Source organism: Cryptomeria japonica, chromosome 9, assembly GCF_030272615.1.
Source record: "Cryptomeria japonica chromosome 9, Sugi_1.0, whole genome shotgun sequence".
Taxonomy (NCBI): domain Eukaryota; kingdom Viridiplantae; phylum Streptophyta; class Pinopsida; order Cupressales; family Cupressaceae; genus Cryptomeria; species Cryptomeria japonica.
The window spans coordinates 743,574,985-743,599,705 of record NC_081413.1 but is presented as its reverse complement, the minus strand read 5'-3'; the positions used below and the strand labels follow the sequence as shown (position 1 = coordinate 743,599,705).

Genomic DNA, 24,721 nt, shown 5'->3' with positions numbered 1-24,721 from the left:
GTTGTTTTCCCTTACGAAGCAGTTGTCTAACACAGTGCACGATGTACAAGTGTGGTCCACGGAGTAGTTAGTGATGTGCAATTGGACTCGTCCTCTTTCACTATGCATAAAAATTCTACAATATAGTGCATGTGTATCTCTTTGAAATATTAATAATAATAATGTTCAAGGTGCTGTACTTGATATGCAATATTGGCTTATTTGTGTGGACTTAAACATTGCCAAACATTAATCCTCAGACTAAATCTAAGTTGGTATTTTCCCAAAAAAAAAAAAAATTGATCTTGCTAAGTCACCACACCTAAATTCAACTTCCATTCCATGTGTAATGTTGGATAAGTGTCTGGTCCTTTTCTATGGGAAGAAATATCTCATAATGTGAATGGGTTTGTCTGCTTGTGAGTTTGAATATTTCATCACATTTCATGATAAATCGGTGATTCTGATTTTGAAAATGTAGTGCCAAGATCAACCCAAAAACCTAACTCGAAAATCCATGTACACCCAATCAGCTCCAACATATCTTATCAGAGAGAGCAACACAAATCCACACAAAAATCATTGCATAACGTGAGTCCCGTTCAATCCACACAAAATTAAATAAAATATAGGTACACCCACGATATCTTTACATGCAGAACGATTTCATTTTTTCAGTTTATTTTTGTCTTGTTATATAAGCAGCTTAAATCAAATGAAATTAGTCCTTTTTGTGCTCTGAAACAAAGCTTCAGAGAATTTTGAAGATGGCAGCACTGGCATTAACCTCTGTACCTTCCAGAGCAGGAGGCAGTGGGTTTCATAACATTTTAGAAGCAAAGGGTCTCAAAATAAGACACGTAAGTGCAAATGTCAATAGATTTTCATTCAGAATTCCGAACGAGCTGCAACTAAAGTGCCATAAAACCTGCCAACTACAGCCTTTACATGACAAGACTAGTTATAGATATGCATGGAGGAGGCCACACAAAAATAGAATGTTGGTGTTTGCCTATTCTGCTAAAGAGGAGAATTCTGAGGCAAGAAATCTGTTAACTGATGTGGTGGTGAAAAAATCAAGGCCACTGTCATCTCTATTGGATAGAAAATGGAGTTCTGCAGACATGGCTACAGCAGTGGTTGTATTTGGAATGCATGCACTGTGCTTGTTGGCACCTTTTACTTTCACTTGGAAGGCCTTTGGAGTATTTGTGATGCTTTATGTTATCACTGGACTGTTGGGTATCACACTCTCATATCATAGGAATCTCTCTCACAGAAGCTTCAAGCTTCCCAAATGGCTGGAGTACATCTTTGCCTACTGTGGTGCACAGGCAGTACAGGTATTGTATGTCAATGAATTCCTTTATCTCCTCGTTTCAGACCTCTGGTATGCAATGTATTTATATTGAAATTAAGGTACTGTATTTGCATATTTCTATGATTTTTCCAATTCTTGCATGAACCCAATGCAATGCTATATGTATGCTTGTGCTGTGATGGATTCATGTGGTTTTCTCTTCTGATTTATGCACTGCTACTTCGTCTTTTTTTCACCATACTTACATATTTCTATGATTTTTCCAATTCTTGCATGACCCCAATGCAATGTTATTTGTATGATTGTGCTATGATGGATGCATGAGGTTCTCTCTCTCTCTCTCTGGGTTTTGGGTAATCTGTTTGTTATCTTTGCATAATGTTAAGATGTTTCCAATTTATGCATGGCCCCAATTTAATGTTAGCTCCATTCTTGTGCTGTAATGGGTGCATATTGTTTTCTTTCTGAAGCATGTCCACTTTTATCTTGTCTTTTTCCCCAACCTCTGCAGGTGTTTTGGTTTTCTCTCTGTTTCTTCCACGCGTTTGTGGAATCGAGCTCGTAGGTTTTTGGAGTTGATGGTATGTGATCCATAAACTACTCAATCTATTCTGGTATGGATGAGATTATGGGGTGCCGTTGAGGCTGTGCGGGTAAGCTTGGACCACATTTTTAGGTTCTGTAAACTACTAAACACACGTCACGCTTGAATGTACCTCATAATTGTAACACCAAAAGCCCACCCCCATGTAGTCGAAACGTGTGGTTGTGAGCTGCCTTACTGCAGGGAGGATATTTGAGCCTGGGTCACTCTTGTTGGGATTACACCTCAACCACTTCCCATTATCATTACAACATAACTTCACCACATGTTCGTTGAGGATATGAGCTGCCTTATTGATGCCCTTAAATTTGCCACTCAGTCTGCCATTGCAGTTACATGTTCCACGCCTCCTATTTTGGCATCTCAGGTTTGCATAAATGGTTGTTTCTTAGTATTTTCTTGTGGGTCCTCTACTTTTGGGCTTCAAAGCATCCTGAAGCAGGACACTTCTGATGTGGAGGATTTTTAGGAGAAGACTTTCTAGTAATTTTGAACAATAATGTAAACCTACAAACCTTTTTTTAAATAAAACTATATGCTTCGCAACTTTGAGCCTAAAGAAGAAAGCACGAAGATAACCTCTAGTAAAAGTGAAATCGTTATTTTTTGAAGTATATTTCATGGATCATTTTATGGTGAGATATGTAGGTCCAAATGGTCCACAGAGTTTTTCATCTCTCCACCTATTTCTTAAAGCTGAATGATTTGATCTGTAGGTCCGTTTATAATCAGGTAAGGGGGAAGTGTTCCCATTATTATGGAGGAACTCAGGGCCAAATGAAAGTGATTTGACGAGATAAAAAGCCATAACAATAGGAGTAGGGGTCAGGCAGATGCAAAATGCCATAGCCATGAAAGCAAAAATAGGAGGAACTCAAAGGGTCTAGGGATACTCAACAAACGGCATAGGAATTTTATTTATTTATTTTCAATTATGGGGTATGTTTCTGTGTTGTTGTAAACTTCTCCATTATCAGCATTCCATGGGTTCATTGGGGCAGGTGATCCATAGGACCATAAATAGGATAGCCTTTGATTCTAGCAGCTACGGGAAAGTATTATTTTTTCCAACGTCTGGCAAGAATAGTAAACTGACTGGCTGGTTTCAGCTCTTGGAGCTTCAGATCTTAGTTTTCAACACATGGATTCAATTTCTTATATGCTGTTTTAAGTTTTGGTGGATTTTATTTCTGTAGAATTTTTTACACCGTGTATCTTAGAGACAGCAAGGACCCATAGTTACATTCTTGCATTTTATTCCTGATAAATAGCTAGAAGGCTCCCTTAGTAAAATAGCTTTGAGAAGTAAAGTTCAGTCTTAATAAGAAAACACATTCTGGGAAAAGCTGTTGTTTAGATCAAAAGAAAGAAAAGTAACCCAGAGTCAGCAACAGAACTGAGATTTCTGTAAGAACTCAATACTGTTGTAAAAAGCAATACAAGCTGCCATTCATTGCCACGTGTAAGCTCTATACAAACTAGTAAAACACTTCAAAATTCAAATCACTTATGCCTCTGTAAGTCACAACTTGGAAAGAATGGGTTGTGATTCACACCAATTCAAGTTGCCTAAGCATATTTACCACCTCTTTGAGCGTATAAAATCTGCAACAGAAACACATGGCAGCAACCCTGAGCATTGTAAGCTACGAAGGTATATATTCAAAAACAGAATGCACAAACCAAGATGCTCACTTCTTATGCATTTTCAAAACTTTGGGTATTCCTCTTCATTAACCAAAATAATGAAAAACTATTATGGCTTGGTCATCTGTTCTGCATGGAAAATTCCATCAATCATAATTCCACAGAGGACTGCAATGGCAACCTCCATTCCCATTTGAGTCTGAGAGTTGTGAATGCTCCTCATGCGTATGGATTATGGACAAGTTGATAAGCAATGAACAGACTGTTTCTTTAACCATAGGTTGGATCCTTCAGTTTTCACTGTAAAAGAGTCATTTCAAGACTTGATAGCTTTAAGATGCCAAACTCAGGGTTCCCATGTACCAAGGAAGAAGTGCAAGATCTATATATACATAATTAGGAAGACCTGAGTCATTCTTATTTCTTTTCTTCGTGTGCCTACTTTTCTTTATGACCTCTAAGGCTCTACTAGATTACCATAAGCTCCTCTCTCCAAGTGGATTAAATGACAGTTTTAAGATTATGAAAACTGAACAGATTTAGATTAGCCATTTACCTCTGACTTTTTTATCATTAAAGCAAAGATATGTAACCGCTGATTGAAATCTGAGAAGATGCCCAACTGAGAGATGCTACAGGAAATCACAAGTCTCGTGGAAGAAAATGCACAGTGAAATATTTTTGAGAGCTTGAGCAACCCATAGTATGCATAACTAAATTGGTTCTGAGGCATTACATATTTGAATTCCTGACAAACTCACACGAGCTTTGCAAATCTTAGAATTTAACACTTGCAGTGACCTCCAATGTTGCTTCTTTCCAGTGTTTGTGAACGAATTTGCTTTGTTTGAGCTGATCTTGTTTTCTATCTCTTCAATCATTTCTAAACCAATTTCATTTGATCTGTTTATGGATTCCTCTTGCTTCAAATAAGTTACTCCAAGTCTTTTCAATATGTATTATGTAGTGTTTTTCTCACTTTCTTTCCTTTTTAAAAAACTTCTGACGCTACATAGCCTTAAGATTTGCTTTTGCAGTGTTTTGAAGAACTATAGACTGCAACTTTGGTTCAGTGTCCAGTGACTAAAACTTCTTGATATGCAGAACTAAGTTCACAGTTTTACAAAATATGTTTGTGTTTAGGGTGATCCATTGGATTGGGTAAGCACGCATCGGTATCATCACCAGTACTGTGATTCTGTGAAGGACCCACACAGCCCAAATGAAGGATTTTGGTTCAGTCACATGAGCTGGATGTTCGATGAAAAATCTATGACTAACAGAGTAAACGCTTTCTCTTTTCTTATAGATCATTTTGTGTAATCTGAATGTTGTCATTTTGGCTCCGAACATTTGAAAATTGGAAAGGGGTTCTGGAGATTAAAATTGTCAAATTACCGGAGTCCTTTGCTGACAGCATAGTATTCTTGTGGTAAAATCATGCAGCTTGTGACAAACTCTAAGCAGTATTTCACTAACCCCTACATGGTTTGAAACTGTCATCTCAAAATGCAGATTGGGGAACGAAACAATGTTTCTGATCTAGAGAAGCAGCCATTTTATAAATTTTTGCGTAGTACATACATTATTCATCCTATTGCATTGGCATTGTCCCTGTATGCCCTTGGAGGTCTTCCTTTTCTAGTTTGGGGGATGGTGAGTAAATAATGGGTTCTCATAAGTCAATTGAATGTTGATGATTATTGTATTGTGCCTCCAAGAACTAATTTGATTTTGAATGTGTTTTGAATATTGTCCATTTGCAGGCTGTGCGGGTAGTTTGGGTATATCATATAACCTGGCTTGTGAACTCAGCTTGTCATGTCTGGGGCTATCAGTCATGGAATACAGGGGATCTTTCCAGGAACAATTGGTTAGATTACTTTGTAGATCCTGCTTGTTGTGTAGACATGGCTAATACAATTCCATATTAAGATATTTTCTTGATGCCTTATACTTTCTTGTGTTTCTGAAGGTGGGTTGCTGCACTAGCCTTTGGTGAGGGATGGCACAACAACCATCATGCCTTTGAGTTTTCTGCTCAGCATGGTCTTGAATGGTGGCAACTTGATATAACATGGTATGTTATACAGATCTTAGAAGCTGTTGGACTGGCAAAAGATATCCGTCTGCCTTCCAAGCAACACAAGGCAAGAATGTCGTTCTAACCTGGGGTGTAGGGCATATTCATTCATATTTCATACAAAATGGATTGCAGGGCTTCTTCATATTCTTGTGAAAGTTGTTATATACTCTAGAAGTTACCAAGTTATCACACCCAGCTCAAAATTTTGTACTGAGAGAAGTAGAATATGTGTACTGTCCGTTTCAATTCCCTATGGGCTATATTTCTGTCAGGCAGCTTTTTGTTTCCTCTATTTTGACACACACAAACATTTTCTTGAGGTGAGCGTTATATGGTTGACGAGATAATGTAATATCCACAAAATGCCTCCTGATATGGGCTTGAAGAAATATCTCCAGAAGATATCAGCCAAGGACTGAGTGAAGCAGTCAAGGGCCTAATGCCTTCAAATTTGTCCAATTCAATTTGTTTCTTTTAACAGTTTAATGTCACTTATGCCATGAATGAAAGAAGCTTCACGATGAAATCTGAAATATAGTGATCTTCTCCATTTTATCCATTTTACAATACATAATATGTTCAGAAATTAAAACTAGCATGCATAGTTTTTAAAACTCATGACTCGCCAAAGAGGGAATGTCTTTTAGCAATTCCCCTTTGATGTGGATGTTGGGGGGATGATGTGGATGTTGGGGGGATGCCAAAGCATACTCGAGACTTGTAGGAAACTTCGATTGTCCCTTTTGCATCTCGGAAACTTGGGTCCACCCCCAATACTTGAAACAAACGAAAAAACTGTTTTTTTTTCAAAGATTCTTTTGAAAGTGGATGTGTAGCCTTTTAAACCATAAAAGTAGAGAGTAGAGGAAGTGGTAAGGATGGATCATGGGATGGTGGTGGATGTTCATTGTTATCAAGTTTTCATAAATATTTGAGCTTTAGGGAGTTTTTAAAAATTCATTTATTAGAAGTAAGCAAGGAAATAATAAAATAAAAAGATTCAAAAAGATATTCTTATTTTCAATTATGTAGCCCTCATCATTTAGACAAGTCTTTTTCTCGGGCCTCATTGTTAGTACTCTAAGAATAAAAATTGGTCATCAGATATCTAAAATAGTGATTACTTGATGTTGGAGAAAACATGATGATAAAATTATGAAAAACATCATGGGTAATGAAGGTTTTTGTGATCTTGAATGCCTTAATTTTGGGGCCTCTGTTGGAATAAATAATTCATTTATTAATTATTCACTTAATTGCATTAATTCACTAAATAATCGATGCCTTAGTTAGTAATTAATTATTGGCATTTATTAGTTAGTTAATTAAATAATTATGAATAATTAATTAATATTGATCTCCATGCATAATGCAAACCAGGAAAAGCAAGCTATGTTTAAAATTTTGAGAGTTTTTGAGAGTTTCATGCATTAATTAGTCTATTATGCTTTTTGTGCATACATGACTGATTCGTGCATTCTATTTTAGCTCTTAGTCTATCTTGTAGATTCCACCATTTAGGATTTATATCTTTAGAGTTAGATTTCTTTATAAGGATGTCATATCCTTCATTGTAATTAAGCAATAAGCAATTTCAAAGCAATACATTCAATTATTGTTAATTGTCTTCAATTCTCTTTGTTGTTCAATTTTCTCTTTATGTGTGACAGGTATTCTTGCAGATGATTATCTGGGCTTGTGGGATTTGCATTTCACGAAACCTAACATGGTATCAGAGCTCTAGATCTGAAAATTCTTGTTCATTTTTTTGAAGATTATTTTCATTTACACAACAAATTGTTCATCTTGGGTTATTTTGGAGCTCACCATCAGTTCCAGAAGGCTCGAGAAAGTCAAGATTGCCTTTCGTTTCGTTAAAATCCATTATACAGAGTCCATTTTGTAAGGGTTCGAAGTTCAAGGGTTTTTCTCTGTTCTAGAGGGTATCTAAAAAATTCAAAGCTTTTTGGGCCCAAAAGGACTTCACGGTTGACTTCAGGAGGCTGATTTGATGAGTTTTGATATATAATTAGATATATTTTGGTGCACGGATTTCAAAGGCGAAAAAAATTTATTTTTGGCCTACAGGTCATACCGTACGAAATTCCATTAAAAAAAACATTAAAAAAATGTTTTACAAGTTTAACGGCATGTCGAGGCTGAGCCGCTAGAAGTTTCTACAACGGTCACCATAACCGGCGATGCCACTACTAGCAGCCACAGCTACTATGAGGCAAACTGCTAGCGGCTATGAAGATAGCCGCTAGCAGCTTCCAAGTTGTTGCCGCCAACAGTTGCGCAAACCGTCGTGGTTCCCGAAACCACTATGCTCGCCTTGATGCTTAGCCTCGCTGCTCCACCACTACGTCACCCACGCACTACTCCATCGGACAGCTTCGCCCAGGAGCCACCGCTCCTCCACCAAGGGGTAGATTTTTTTCCAAGTCCTTTTCTATAGGGGGTTGGTTTTTTCACTCTAACTTGAGCATATGGAGGCATTTTGTGGCAAACCGTATACCGTTGGAAATCTCTTTCTGAGCCCGATCCAAAGATGGAGGCATATTTTTCTGATTTTTTCATTTTGCAATCTTTTTTGCCAATTGAAGTCAGAAGTTGCAATTTGCACTCCTGGGGGCATATCTTGTGCATCCGGACTCCATTTTTCGCAAACGAGATATCGTCGGAAAGGTGATTCAGCGATCTATCCAAATATCAAGTCCATTTTAGTAGATAGATTTCTAGACAACTACCTCTTCTTGCCGAAGTAATCAGTGACTTCCTGGCCCTATTATGTCCTCCTATGATCGGAGTTCCATCTTTTTGGCACACATCTCTATTTTTTTTAGCATCATGGAGAATATCATTCAAATTCAGTGTACCTGTCTTACTCTCCCTTGTCAGCATTATGAGGGGGTTTCTACTATTGTTGCTAATGCTTCCTTGGTTTCTCATTGGAGTGTTCTTTGTATTCAGTACTTGTTCCTATGTACTAGGAGATGCAGGGTCATTTACCCATGCATTGTTTGTGAGATGGATCACTTACATATTTATTCCTATGTACTATGAGATGCATCACGGTCATTTACCCATGCATTGTTGGTGAGATGGAATACTTACCATATAGACACTCTTGCATTCCTATTTCCGGAGGTTCTTTGTTCAACATCATAGCAATCTTTCTATGATAATGTTTACAGCTTCTTCATGCTTCATATTTCTTCATGTTTTTTTTTGTTTCTCTTTTGGAGAGGAGTTTTGTTCTCATTTAGGGTTTTCTCCTTTGCTCTATTTCTGAGAAACTTGCATGTTTGTTCATGGGTACCTCATCAAGCTTTAGGCCGGGACTCATAATGCATACATCTTTGCATGCTTTTTCCTACATATTTGTCTCTCTCCCAGTTGTGCATTCAAGGGGGGTGTTGGAATAAATAATTCATATATTAATTATTCACTTAATTGCATTAATTCACTAAATAATCGATGCGTTAGTTAGTAATTAATTATTGGCATTTATTAGTTAGTTAATTAATTACTTGCGAATAATTAATTAATATTTATCTCCATGCATAATGCAAACTAGGAAAAGCCAGCTATGTTTAGAATTTCGAGAGTTTCATGCATTAATTAGTCTATTATATTTTTTTGTGCATACATGACTGGTTCATGCATTCTATTTTAACTCTCGGTCTATCTTGTAGACCATTTAGGATTTCTATCTTTAGAGTTAGATTTCTTTATAAGGATGTCATATCCTTCATTGTAATTAAGCAATAAGCAATTTCAAAGCAATACATTCAATTATTGTTAATTGTCTTCAATTTTCTTTACTATTCAATTTTCTCTTTATGTGTGATAGGTATTCTTGCAGATGATTATCTGGACTTGTGGGATTCGCATTTCACGAAACCTAACAGCCTCAACTCTGCCCCTATATTGTGATATGGAATGTGCAAAGAGCACTAGCCCCAAACCTTGCAAGGGGCACTACCCTTAAACCTTGTTGACAACACTCACCTACCATGACATTTTCACTCGACCTCACTAAGGGCAAATACCCTCACCAAACATACCACTAGCCACCATCCTCAAATCAAGGTCCTTGGTCACCCTCTCCTCAAAATCTATCCCCCCATTCTAAAACTTTAGGATAGAGAGAGCCCATACAAAATATAGTTGTAAAACATATGAAAGTTGTATTTAGGATGTTAGAAAATGTTTTCCATTACAATTGAATTAAAATAACAATAATATTTTATCAACATGTTAATACAATCGTTAATATGATATATGAATATTGTGATAATAAAAAATTATCGTGAAAATTATGATTTTGTACAAGTTACAACAATTTATGATTTTCTCTTTACCATTTACATACTAGTGATGGTTGGGAGTGTTGAAAGTTGTCATTGATGTCAAGGGTGAGAAGACATTTTGTCATTGATGTCAAAAGGATTGGCTAGAGGTCACTAATCAATGACAAAAATCTCACAGTCCAAGAATGATGTCAAGAAGGAATTTGTTATTTAATATTGTTGGCAAATTGTCATTGATGTCAAACAAGATCTATGTCAAAAAAAAAATTAGGAGAAAATTATTATTGATGTCAAATAAGATCTATGTCAAAAGAAAATTAAGGAGTCAAAAGGAGAGATCATATTTGAATGAAGATAAAGCTAAGACTAGGACAAGATTTGTGAATGGTCAATGCAACTTCACATTTTGTAGATGAAGTTATTACTAGCAACTAATGACAATTTAGTTAAGGTGGTTTCAAGTGCCATGATAGGTGAATATATCGATAATTGCTTGAGGCCACTAATTGATTGCATGACAATCCTTACACTTAAAATTATATTTCTTGAAGAATGTTGGCCAATACTAATATGCAAGATAAAATCAACTTAATATATCCATAGGTTGTCGAATTTACTTACATGGTGTGTGCGTGCACGCATGTTTGTTTGTGTGTGTGTATATTAACAACAATGACAAATCATTGAATAAAAAAAGTCTAATACAATGATTAAATGTTTAAGCAACTAACAAAAATAAGAAGACAACAATTACAATTGACAAGGAGTGATTCATATTAGAAAGAGAAATGATTAATTATACTTAAAATATTTGTGTGTCTCATATGAGGAAACAACTATTCAACCCCTAGGATGATTATAAATACATTATAATAGATGCTTGGTGCATCCTAGGGATTGGATATCCATTTCCCTCATATGAGACCAAATTTGTCTTATTCCAAAAAGGTGAAGTATTTTGTCTTACTTACATTTGAAGTGGTGTAATTCATAAAACAAGTTTCCTCATATAAGACAAAATTTGTCTTATTAAAAAAGGTGAAGTATTTTGTCTTATTCACATTTGAGGTGGTGTGATTCTATTTAAGAAGATAATCTCATTTGATATATTATTGATTATATTAGACAAGGTTGTGCTCCCATATAAAGACAAAACATATCATTTAAAGGTTATAAATGAAGATGTATGTGTCTATTTAGAGTTGTCTTACTTTATAAATGATGCATTCATTCAGGAATTAGTTCCCTCCAAGAAAGTATAAAAGATGGTTGTGAAATATGTTGTAGAAGTTGTGTGAAAAAATGTAATATCAATTAGACATATACGAATATGCATATGAAAACATGGATGAGAGATTTATGATGACATAAAAGAGAAGTTCTTGCAAATATAGAAGAGAAGTTCATGTAGACATAGAAGAAGATTATGCAGAAATATAGGAGAAGATATATGTAGATATAGAAGGAGGATTACGTAGTGTTGATGCTGAGATAAAGAAGAAGATTTTGCAGTTATAAAGGAAGATATTGGGTAGATATAAAAGAGAGATCTATGCAAATATAAAGGAGAAATCTATGCAAAGATAGAGGAGAAGATTGTAGAGGTATAGAGGAGATACTTATGATAGATCTATAGAGAAAAGTTAAGTCAATTTTGAAGAAGAGAACTCGTAGATTTAAGTGTATTTGTTCATCATCCATTGAAGAGAACATTCACAAGAAGATAATGGAATAAGTAGAATCTATATGAAGATTATGAAAGGAGAAACAAATAGATGTGGAGCAATAATCATGATATATAAATGACCATAATCTGTTGAAGAGCCACACAAAAGATAGAACTTTGATTTGGATCCTAAGAGAGAGATTGGTCTCTCTCGCTAAGTTGGTGCTTAGTTGAGGGGGTTGGTGCCTAAAAATTGAGGGGATTGGTGTTTCCTATGGGTTGGTGCATACAAAATTTGTAAAAAGATATTTATATAAGCAATATTTTGTCGTAGTTTTCTCTTATAAAGGTTTCCATGTAAATCATGTGTAATAATTGTGTTGCAAAATTATTGCATTTTATGTTGATAATGTTGAACCCAAGGTGGGACTGAGAAGGGGGGGGGGGGGTAAATCAATCTAAACAAAAATTGATGTAGCACATAAACAATTAATCAACAACACATAGACACCGAGATTTTCTACATGGAAAACCCAAATAGGGAAAAACCATGGTGAGCATTTGCTCACAAAATTTATTCACTATGTATATCGGATTACAGTGAATGAGCTCATTGTTTCAGACTTGCGAACCAAGGATAACTAATCTTGGGGCAAGATACAAAAAGAGGACTTGCAAACCTGATGCTAACTACAATAGGGCAATATATAAAAAATATTTGAAAAGAAGGATCTCCTGATCATGAAGTTATCCTTGAACTCTGCATCAAGCGACCAACATCAACACATACAACTCAGACCTCATCTATCAAGACTTTGTCTCATACCTCTGCCAAAGTCTCAAAAAACTCGCATATCATTCGAACACAACTCTTCTTCTCTGCTCTGAATTTCACAGATTAACTTCACATCACATACTTCTTCTCATCCTCTTACTTTTTTTTGTCCTTCATCATCTCCCATACTCAACTCAATCACATTCATTCTTTATATACAAGGTAGATCATCAAAGCTTGAACCAAGTTCTGATTAATTAGAAAAACAGGTTTTCAGGACCCGAAACCTTTAACAAAGGAGATTAAGATAAGACACTAAAAATTCCAGTACTAAAGAACTGCTTACAAAACGACTGGCAAAAAGCCAGCAAACCAAAAAGATGACTAAGATAAAAAAAACAAAGAAACAAGGAAAGCACTACACAGCTATAGTCTCTAGCAGGTCCTCCGCCTTTTTCACCAGCTGGTCATAGGTGGCCCCAACAACTTTGAGATCTTCCAGTTCCTTGTTAGGTTTCTTTTCTTTCTTTTTGCCTCTAGTACGGGTTCTAGGTCCTTGAGCTTCCCCTGTACCTTCAGTGTCTAAGTCAATATCCAGGATCTCCTTCTCTTCATCCAGTTTGCTGATGAGAGTGTTAGTGTTGCTAGCAGAAATCTTTAGGATGCTTAAACTCTGTTTAGCAATGCTCTTCAGACACTCCTCAATTTTTTCGACTTTACTGGCAGTACCCGAGATAGTTTGATCATTAGCGTCAGCAAGATTTTTCCTTTCCAGCAAATCTTTCTCTATTTTCTCAAACCTAAAACACAATACACCTTTTAGACCAAAAATACACATGTTGATCCACTCCAGGAGAAACAGGGGACCAAAACACATCTTCGAAAGATCAATCCACTGATTCATGATCACCAAAATAAAAAACCTCAACATCCCAACACACAACACATCCATATAGACAATCAATGGTCAAAACAAACTCTCCAGTGCAAATAGCTCTTATCCAGATCTCCACATGCTACAGTGAGACCCATAACATATCAAATAACCTTCCACAAATCATTTTTGGACCCAAAGATAAGTTTAACATATAATATCACATCCTATTACGAAATATACCACAAATTTTGAAGATCACAAAGATATTTCTGGACCACAAAACTAACTCATCCATAATGCCAAAAACAAAACCAAAGAAGATAACACCATCAAACAACAACAACAACAACACTTTCCAGACCCGAACACTTCCAGAACAACCAATAGAATAATTGCAACATCAACACAACAAGATATCTCTACACCATAGACATTTTGGACCAACAACTATCTGGAACAACAAGTTTGACATCAATGACAACCACAACAGCACATATTTCCAACAATCTCCCTCTTTGTCATTGATGGCAACACTTGACTGAACTGAACACTTGACCAATCTACACTATATCAAAAACATTGCAAATACTTCTCTCTCTCTCACAAAACTACTCAATCTCTCCCAAAACTGCTCAATCTCTCCCCCTTTGCCATCAAGGACAAAGGCCACAACAATACTACACACTCCATTTCTCCCCCTAAGAGAAACCACAATATTAATCTAGGAAAATAAATAGGCATGAAAGCTCCCCTTGGAAAGATGCACCTAGCAAGAAGGAGGGGCAATAACCCCAATCTTCTCCTAAAGAAACTCAAATGTATACTTTTCCAATGTCTTTGTAGAAATGTATTCCAATAGAACTTCCTTCTCAGCAAACTTCTCCCTTAAGTAGTGATATTTGATTGAAATGTGTTTTGTTCTTGAATGCATAACTAGATTCTTTGAAATGTTTATTGCACTTGTATTGTAACACATAATAGGAATTGCTTCATCATATGTTACCTTGATATCTTTAAGAGTTTGTCTCATCCACATTACCTTAGTACAACATGATGTTGTTGCAATATACTCTACTTCAACAGTAGATAGGGAAACTGAATCGTATTTACTGAACCAGGACACCAATCTATCTCCTAAAAATAAAGCACCACCACTAGTACTCTTCTGGTTATCAACACTTCCATCTTAATCTACATCAGTGTAAGCTTTTAACATGAAATCTCCACCTTTTTTGTACCAGAGTCCAAAATCCACAATACCTTTGAAATATCTAAAAAAATCTTTTTATAGTTTGCTCATGTGTCACCTTCGGATTTGTTTGAAATTAAGCCACCAAACACAACATGCATGATATATGGTCTGGACGCAATCAAATACAACAATCGACCAATCATCAATCTATACTTCTTTTGATCAACCTCTTTAGATTGAATAACTTGTATCCCAAGAAAGAAAGATAACTCACTAATCATTGACATTTCAAACTCTTTATGCATCTCTTTAGCAAATTATTTACATAAGCTATCATTTCCTCTAAATATAATGTCATCAACACAAATTATAACAATCAATAACTTATCTCTATCAATCTTGAAATAAAGATTATTGTCTGTTGTACCTTTCCTGAAATTCTCTCGTAGCAAATACTTGTCTAATCTTGCATACCAGGCTCTAGATATCTGTTTGAGTCCATACAATGCTTTCTTTAGTCTGCACACCATATCCAAATCTTTTGTCAATCTGAACCCATCTGGATGCTCAATGTATACCCCTTCTTCTAGACCTCCATTTAAAAAATGTCGACTTGACATCCATCTAATAAAATCTAAAATTCTTGTAAGCAGAAAATGCAAGAAACATACGTATATCTTCCATCCTTTCTATTAGAGAAAAATTTTCTTCAAAATCCACGCCTTCCACTTGAGAATATCCTTCACAAACCAATCTTTCTATATTCCTTGTAACTTGTCCTTGCTCATTTAGCTTGTTCCCAAACACCTTTTTAGTTCCTATCACATTCTTGTCCATCGGTCTAGGTACCAGCTCCCAGGTCTTGTTCTTATGTATCTAATTTAGTTCTTCTTCCATCACTTTTACCCAACTCTCATCTTTACTTGCTTCCTCATAAGTCTTCGGCTCAATCATTGATAGAAAACAATAATTGGCTTGTTCTTGAGCTTCTACAATATTGCTTCTTGTCCAAACACCTTTTGTCTTGTCTCCAATTATCTGATTTTTTGAATGATGCTTTTGAACATACTTAGCAGGAACTTTTGCTAAGTCTTCCTCTTCTTCTTGTTCTCTTCCAGATCACTTATCTTCTCTATAATTGTTGGAACAATCTCAACCTTATGTGCTAGAAGACATTTACTTTATCTCTTGTCCTTGATGTAGTATACATTTTCACATGTTCTAATTCCTTCTACAACTCTTTTACCACTCTTCTCCTTTCTAATCATACATCCAGTGCTACTCAACAAAACTTCATAACCTTTTGTACACATCTGACTAACACTTAACAGATTATGTCTTAACCCTTCAACATAATAAACATCATTAGTTTTATGCTTACCATCAATAGAAATACTTTCAATATCTTGAATAGCTACACCATCTTCTTTGACAAATTTCACTGATCCACCATCATATTTCTTGAGATTAATAAACCTATCTTTATCACCAGTCATATGGTTTGAACATCCAAAGTCAATAATACATGTATTTGGTTCTATCTTAGCATGCAATGCAGTCTTGACTATCTTCTCCTCTTTCAATTTCTCTGATGAATTATTTTTTTCTTCTATTGCTAAAAACAAGAATTCTTCATTTGAGTCATTATCAATTTCATCTTCAGATGTATGTTCCTCTATAAAACATAAGCCCTTCTTCTCTCTTCTATTAAAGTTGTGCTTACCAGTTTTATTTCTCTTCACATCATCATTCGGTCTCTTATAATTTTCCTTTAGTGCAGTGAGAAGCATAATGTCCAATTCTATCGCAAGAAAAATATTTTAGAGGTAACTTACCTTTGTATTTTTTAGTGCCTTGTTGCAATATTGTCACAAAGTTTGCTTCAACTTCATCCAAGTCTCCACTACATTTTGGATCATCATGTCTTGAAACATTAAATGATGCTTCTTTCTTTTCACTTTTCACTTTTCTCTTCCTCTATTTTTGAAATCTAAATGTCCACCAACAACTTTAATGACATCAGCAAGATTAGTTACTAGATGAATATAGTTCTCAACACCTTCATCTTCAAGTATTCTCAGATATTCCTACTTCTCCTTCAGATTCATCAGCCTATCATGTTTTGTCTTCAAATCCCCTTCAAATTCCAAACACAACTTGTTCCACACCGCTTGAGCTTCTTTCAATCCTTTTACTCTTCCAAACACTAAATCACTTATGCAACAGAAAATTATAGCTCTAGCTTTTGCATTAGTCTCCTTCAACTTTATCTCATCCGAAGTCTGAGGACCACCCTGCGAGGGTGTATATCTGGTCTGAATGATTTCCCATATTATATTCTATATGTCTCCAAATGTGATTCCATTCTCTCCTTCCAGTACGAAAAGTTTGTACCATTAAAGATCAAAACCTTTTAATGCATGTCTTGTGCCATACCAGATGTACCTCGAGTGGTTAAGATTGCTCAAGAGGAACCTTTCTCTAATACCTATTATTAAACCCAAGGAAGGATTAAGAGGGGAGGTGAATCAGTCTAAACAAAAATTAATGCACACATAAACAATTAATCAACAACACATATCCAACGCATAGACACCAATATTTTATATGTGGAAAACCCAAATAGGGAAAAACCACATTGAGAACTTTCCCACAAAATATATGCACTATGTATACATCAGATTACAATGAATGAGCTCACTGCTTCAGACTTCCAAACCAAGGCTAACTTCTCTTGAGGCAAGATACAAAAAGAGGACTTACAAACCTGATGCTAACTACAACAAGGCAAGATACAAAAATGATTCAAAAAGAAGGATCTCTTGATCATGAAGTTGTCCTTGAACCCTGAATCAAGTGATCAACATCAACACACATAACTTAGACCCCATTTGTCAACACTCTGTCTCATACCTTTGCCACAGTCTCAAATAGCTCGCATATCATTTTAACACAACTCTTCTTCTCTGCTCTAAATTTTGTTGATTAACTTCACATCACATACTTCCTCTCATCCTCTTTTTTTTTTTGTCCTTCATCATCTCCCATACTCAACTCTATCATATTCATTCTTTTTATACAAAGCAGATCATCTAAATTTCATTGATTAACTTCACATCACATCCTTCCTCTCATCCTGTTGTTTTTTTGTCCTTCATCATCTCCCATACTCAACTCAGTCACATTCATTCTTTTTATACAAGGTAGATCGCCTGAATTTCATTGATTAACTTCACATCATATACTTCCTCTCATCCTATTTTTTTCCCTTCATCATCTCCCATACTCAACTCAATCACATTCATTCTTTATATATAAGGTAGATCATCAAATCTTGAACCAAGTCGGCCTAAAACACAATACACCTTTTCGACCAAAAACACATAGGATGATCCACTCTAGAAGAAAGAGGGGACCAAAACACATCTTCCAAAGATCAATCCACCGATCTGCAATCATTAGAACAAAAAACTTCAACATCCCAACATGCAACACATCCATATAGACAATTAGCAGTCAAGACAAACTCTCCAATTTAAATATCTCTTATCCGGATCTCCACATGCTATGGTGAGAGCCATAACATATCAAATAACCTTCCAAAAATCATATACAGACCCAAAGTTAGGTTTAACATAGAATATCACAACTTGCTATGAAATATACCACGACTTCTAGGGAGCACAAATATATTTCCAGACCACCAAACTAACTCATCCATAATGCCAAAAATATAATGAAAGAAGATAACACCATCAAACAACATTAGCAACACTTTCCAGACCCGGACACTTTTGAAACAACCAATAAAATAACTACAACATCAACATAGCAAGATATCTTTGCACCACATACATTCCAAACCAAAAACTATCCAGAACAACAAGTTTGACATCAATGACAACCACAACAACACATGCTTCCAACAGATAATATTGTGTAATTAATATGCTTATAGTATTAAGATCGAAAAATAAAATAATTGTAACATATTGATTCACCCACCACCCCCCCCCCCCCCTCTCAGCATATTCGTGTTCTCTTTAAGGAACTAATTCTCAAAGTTAGTTGTGACTTCATCCTTAAATTAGAAGGTGTTGGCTCATCAACATATATGTAACCATGACGTAATCAAATCTAATGCCTTCTACTTCTACTTCTATGTCACTCTGCTTAACTCTCAAAAGCAATGATCTCATAGCCTCTAAGTGTAAGGTTTTCATCCCAAACAATTCAATTTTTATGTGAATCGGGGTCACTCAAGTTGATCATCTCATGACTATTAAGCCCTCCACCTTTTTGAGAGAATATGAAGGTTTTATTGTATAAATATGAGGTCATGGAGGTGTTTTTGGGTCAATTTGTTTCATTTCTTTTTGTTAATAACGTTAAAAAAGTTCTAGTTGTGCTCAAGTCTAGAAGCGTTACGAAGATGGAACTTTATTCAAAGGGATAACTTTTAAAGCTTTGAGGTATGTATAACCTGATCTTTCCACCAAGTAGTTATAAAGAAGACATAAGTTTTATAGAAAGAAGTTTAATATTAGACACATTGAAGTTTGAAGTGAAATGAAGACAAAACAAGTTTTTTGGTACCTAGTGTTTGGGTGATCCTCCTTCAAATAGCTAGTGGCAAAGAGGAGCCTCCCCTCAACATTCTTGTATCTCTAAAACTCTACAACGATTAGGTGCTTGATCTCTTCCTTGGGTGTCATATTTACAATATTTGTGAAGCCCCAACTACTAGACATGAAATCCTCTATTTAGAAAACAAATTGGGGTTGATGTGGTATATGCCATTGTGTGAATGAGTTGGTGGAGTTGATTATTCTAACATATGAATCAAAGGTCTTAACAACTCATAAGTGCTTTGTAGTCACAAATTTTTGGCGCCCACATGTACAAGCTCTTTCCCCTTCATGTGGCATTCCATCAAGCTAAAGGCCAAATAGTGATTATAAATGAACTTGGTGATATTCGTGAAACCTTTCCTCCAATCACATTTGCTTATATTGTCTAGCAAAAGGTCAAGGCAATTGGTAGAAAAAGGGCTCCAAAACAAAGTTATGCACCTCTCCTCTAGTAGTCTCATTGTTGCCACATATATTGTTGTAGTATTTATCATGTAACTTGGATTACATTTTCTATTTCAACTTCTAAGACAACCTTGTCCAACATTCAATTCAAAATCTCCAAATTCTTTTCTTTGTTAGAGATCTCAATGAACCTCAAGAACACAATCTAGCCATTTGAAGCCACTAGAAAGTTGACAAATGTGTGATTTCTTATATTTTTCTACCCATTCAATAATATTATGCATCAATTATTATTGCCCATATTTGTCTTTCTCTTCCACAATAATCTTTGTATTTGTCATTGATTTTTATAGTAATGCCATACTTAATTCATGTGGACTAAGCACCTTGAACCCTTACCTTGCAATAGTGAAGGATGTGACCAAACACTTCCAAAACTTAACTCAACATATTGAATAGAAGGTTTTTGTTGTACCAACAATTTGTTGCTTGTGATTGTTCCATATCTTAAGTGAAAGCTAGATACCTAGGGTGTTTCTTTGTATCTATTTTTGCCTCTAATTATTGTGTCATGTTGGGATTCATCATCCTTGCAATGGATGCAACTATCCCTATCTCCTCCATTTTTTTCTTGCTCTCTCAAAGTGAAGGTCATGTTCACCTCAAGTACAACCTCTAATTCATGTGCAAATATATTTTTCATACCCAACAATTTGTGCAAGATGATATTTAGGGTTATTGATGTCTCTATTCATTTTCAACTCATGATAGTTGTGAATGATCAATCCTATAATTGATCTTGGTACACCATGTTTCCAAACAACATCCTTGTTTCTTTGTGTTGTTTTTGGATTCGATTGTGTATGTTTATTTTCGTCAACATTTTAGATCATCAAGATCTTTCTACTCTCTAGCTCTCGAACATCTTGATGATGGATCATAGAGTATGATCTGAAACATTGATGCAAATAAACATACACAATCAAATCCATAAACAACACAAAAAATATTATGAATTGTAAAAAATTGATATCACTACATCCTTGTTGTCAATCTTTCACTTCCATTTCCACTTCTCGACATCATTATAATACACAACACAGACTTCCTAAATATTTGAAAATTAAAAAAAATGCTTTAAAAAATAAAAATTACCAAAATAACTTTGAAAATACCTTAAAAAAAACAGCCCAAAGGAAAATAATCATTGTGTGAGTGAAAAAGGAGGTTGTGAAGGGATTTGAAAGAATAAAAAAACATTTCTACTATATTCTCATGTGAGTGTAGGCTAAGTTAAAGGCTCAAAACTTTTTAAATATTTGCTTAGCTTGCAATTCACAAGTAAGCAGCCAAGTTATTCGGTCCACTCTACAAATCCCAATTACTTGCAAGTTTGGAGAGTTTTCATTGATTATTTAATTAGTGTTTAAATAGATAGTTCATTGGCAATGTTAAAGGGTCATGAGTTCTTTCACAAAATAAAATAGAATGGAAAGAAGCATTTTTCATAAATGAGATTTTTTAAACAAGCTTTATAATGTTATCAATGAGAAAGGCATATGTAATTATATAATTACTATATGAAATGTCGAATTAAAACAATTAAACAAAGTATGAAAAAAATATTTAACATTTAGATATTATTTGATATATAAATTTGATTTAAAGAATGTTAAAAGTTGTTTTTTATTATGAAGAATATCTAGTTATAAAATCTATTTTAGTTTAAAGTTTGAATATTTTAAATGTTTTGTTAAACTTGGTTTTACAACTATTTTCTAGAGAATATATAATTTTGTCATAGATTTATAAAATAATGTTTTCCAATCAAATTTAGAAAATAACTACTTAATAGGTTTGCATTTTAATAACAAAGGGGACATTGATCATATTTGAAATGTTTAGACATTTTAAGAATCTAGCTTATTTTAAAATTATTTATTTTTAGAATGTAGATTATTACAAAATAATTTACTTTGTTACCAACACATTAAATAAGGTAGCAAAAAAAAATGCATTGTTCTAATGTTTCTAACAATTGAAAAAAATATCTTTGTACTAAACCTTCTACTTAGCTATTTCAATTAAGTGATGTGCCTTAATTGACAATTCAAACATACTTAGCCTCTACAATAGAAGCTTACATGATTTACATAAACTTATTTAGATAAACATTATAGCACATTTGATAGATAATGTGGGGTGGACTTGAGTCTTGGATATGGTTATACTTGATTTTCTTCTAAATGCACCTATCGTATGTTTAGTACAAGGTGTCTAAAAATTCATAAGAATATAACTTAAGCTTTTCATATACAATTCATCATTATTACAATGTTTTTTAAATAATTGTTGGTAATTTATTTTGAGATTCTTGTCTAGGTCCACATGCAATGCTAGGCTAGATCACCATAACCTCTAAATTTCCAACCTTGTAAATTTTTTGAAACTTCTTAAAAATTTCAAGGGTTAATCTTTGTTTTATCTCACAATTTTGTTGATGGTCTTCAAGTTCATTACGACTGTTTTACATTCAAGCTACAATAAATTTCTAAAGATCTAAAGCAAGTAGGACATGACACAATCAAATGTTTGTTGTCGCCATAATTAAAAGTGTGGTTGATTAATGCAAGTGTCATTTAATTTGTTTTTGGGTGTGATACTCAATGAAATACTGAAAAAATGGATTTCGGAGGATTTTAATGATTCCTCTAAATGTGATTTTCTTTTTAAGATTTAGAAAAAATAGTGGATCTTTTTGTACATAAAAAATGAAAATAATACCGTTGAATATATGTTATTGTTCATTTTCATCAAACGCATGGCATGAATGATCCCACAATAGCATGATTCATTTTTTGACCAAAGGGTTATTGATATGAACATTTTTAATCAAAATTTCATTTTCTATCACTTTATAACAACTAAATCATTTCAAATTGATGCAAACTAGTGAGTTTTGAGATTTCATGTGTAGATTCTAAATATATTTTTAGATGATTTAAAAATCATTTATCTAATGTTTAATAACTTATTTTTATAGTTAATAGATTTTTTTCTTCAAGTGACATTTATTTGAATAATGTTAGAGTAAAAGGTTTTATTTACTTAATTAATTTAATCATATTGATTAATTAATTAAGTCACCTTTTTCTTTTTTCACTTAAGTTAAATTTGGGAAACTTTTTTAGGCATTTAATAATCATTTAATATGCATGCATCCCTCAGGTATATTAATAATTAATTCAATATTAATTATTAATTGCTTTTTAGGGTTTCTATCATTAGAATTAGATTTTTTTATAAGGATGACATATCCATCATTGTAAATCAAGCATTCAGTTCTTGTTATTGTCTTCAATATTCTCATTTGTTGTGCAATTTCTCCTTTGTATGTAACAGGTATTCTTGCAGATGATTATCTGGGCTTGTGGGAATTCAACAATCATGAATTCTAAAAAATAACACATAATATTTTTACAAAAAAGATAAAATTATAAATGTTTAAACATACATTAATGACATCAATTTATCTAGTGTGTAAATAATTTTTCATAATTTTTTGTTGTGTATTTTATTTATTAATGATTTATGATGTGAGATTAGATATATGTATATCTATATATGTATATGTATCTATGTATATGTATGTGTATGTGTATGTGTATGTGTATGTGTATGTGTATGTGTATGTGTATGTGTATGTGTATGTGTATGTGTATGTGTATGTGTATGTGTATGTGTATGTGTATGTGTATGTGTATGTGTATGTGTATGTGTATGTGTATGTTTATGTGTATGTGTATGTGTATGTGTATGTGTATGCGTATGCGTATGCATTTACATATACATATACACATATACACATACACATACACATATATACATATACACATATACACACATATACATACACACAATCTATATATAAGTGTGTGTGCATATAATTAAGAACATCAATATATAATGCACATATATTGAATTTTTTACCACGTGTGAAATGGAGATCTTAATGTTTAGTAAAAATATGTTTAATAAAAATAAAAAAAATAAAAAATAATAATTAATTAAATATACTTAAAATTATTCTTTTTTAAATGCTTACTTTAAGTGTTACAAATTGTAAAATTTCATGTCTTCATGAATCATTTTGATGGTCCAACACAGGCTTTGAGACAAAAAAATCTTTAGACAATTACGTGACTAGAAGGAGAATGGTATATAAAGGACCCCCATACAAAGACTTTTATTCAATGGTATATAAAGGACCCTCAAACAAAGACTTTTGTTCAATGGTATCCAAGGACCTTCAAGCAAAAGTATCTTTGAATGAAGGTATTTGTTCAACTTAAAAAACTATTTAAGACATTACTATTAAAATATCTTTGAATAAAGGTTATTTTGGTTGATCTAAAAAGATGTTAAATAATTCCTATATAAATATCATTAAATGAAGTTTTTTTTTTGACTTAATAGACTTAAAATACTCCTATACAAATAAAAGAACATAAATTGCTTTATATTTAAAAAAAAAAAAATTGTGCTCATATATTACACTTTTTTGGGGTTTTTTAAGGGTAGAATATTTTCTAGCTCTTATTTTCAGTATTTTTTGAAAGAGAATTCAAAAGAACATATTATTGTGACACATTTCTATAGAGGAGTGGCAAATAAAAGAATGAGAAAGAATAAAACTATGCATTCATATTTTATAGAAAAATGACAATAAATTAAAAGAAGAAAGGAAAATTTATGGGATAAGTGAGAAGGTAGGAGGTAGGGTTGATGGAAATAAGGCAGACAACTGAGAGGGGGGGATGAATCAGTTGTCACAAAAACTTACATAGTTTAAAATTATTCTTAGGTCTAATAATTAAACATGAAATCATAGATCAACACAACATGAACACACATAACACCAAGATTTTTGAAGTGGAAAACCATATCAAGGGAAAAACCACGATGGGAACACACCCACAATATGATTATACTTTGTTAGAAGTACATAAGTATTACAAATATGGGGAATGCAAATGCATTCAGGCACACTTCCTAGAGCTCACTACTCAAAAACAAAAAGGGCTACAACCCAAGGAAGGCTCACTACCTTACAAACAAATTCGGATCACATCCGGAAGTAATGAATTGGAAAAAAACATCTCCTTAATGCCTAGTTATAGTTCTGGTTAAGCACATAACAACTTTCTCTTCTTCACACTTCT

The 24,721-nt window shown here is 34.0% G+C and overlaps 1 protein-coding gene across 1 annotated transcript; it reads left to right on the top strand.

The window, feature by feature from the left end:
• The first annotated feature begins 477 nt into the window (after positions 1-477).
• Positions 478-6,163, top strand: LOC131038028 (palmitoyl-monogalactosyldiacylglycerol delta-7 desaturase, chloroplastic). Its single transcript, XM_057970294.2, has 5 exons — positions 478-1,322; positions 4,695-4,835; positions 5,067-5,207; positions 5,318-5,424; positions 5,527-6,163. Exons 1-5 carry the CDS (start codon positions 747-749, stop codon positions 5,717-5,719), a joined length of 1,158 nt encoding a protein of 385 aa, XP_057826277.1. The 5' UTR covers positions 478-746; the 3' UTR covers positions 5,720-6,163.
• The last annotated feature ends 18,558 nt before the right edge of the window (positions 6,164-24,721 follow it).

Coding starts and splice junctions, on each gene's coding strand:
- LOC131038028 (XM_057970294.2), top strand. CDS start 747: ATGGCAGCACTGGCATTAACCTCTGTACCTTCCAGAGCAGGAGGCAGT. Junction 4,836..5,066: donor AAAAATCTATGACTAACAGA/GTAAACGCTTTC, acceptor CTCAAAATGCAG/ATTGGGGAACGAAACAATGT. Junction 5,208..5,317: donor CTTTTCTAGTTTGGGGGATG/GTGAGTAAATAA, acceptor GTCCATTTGCAG/GCTGTGCGGGTAGTTTGGGT.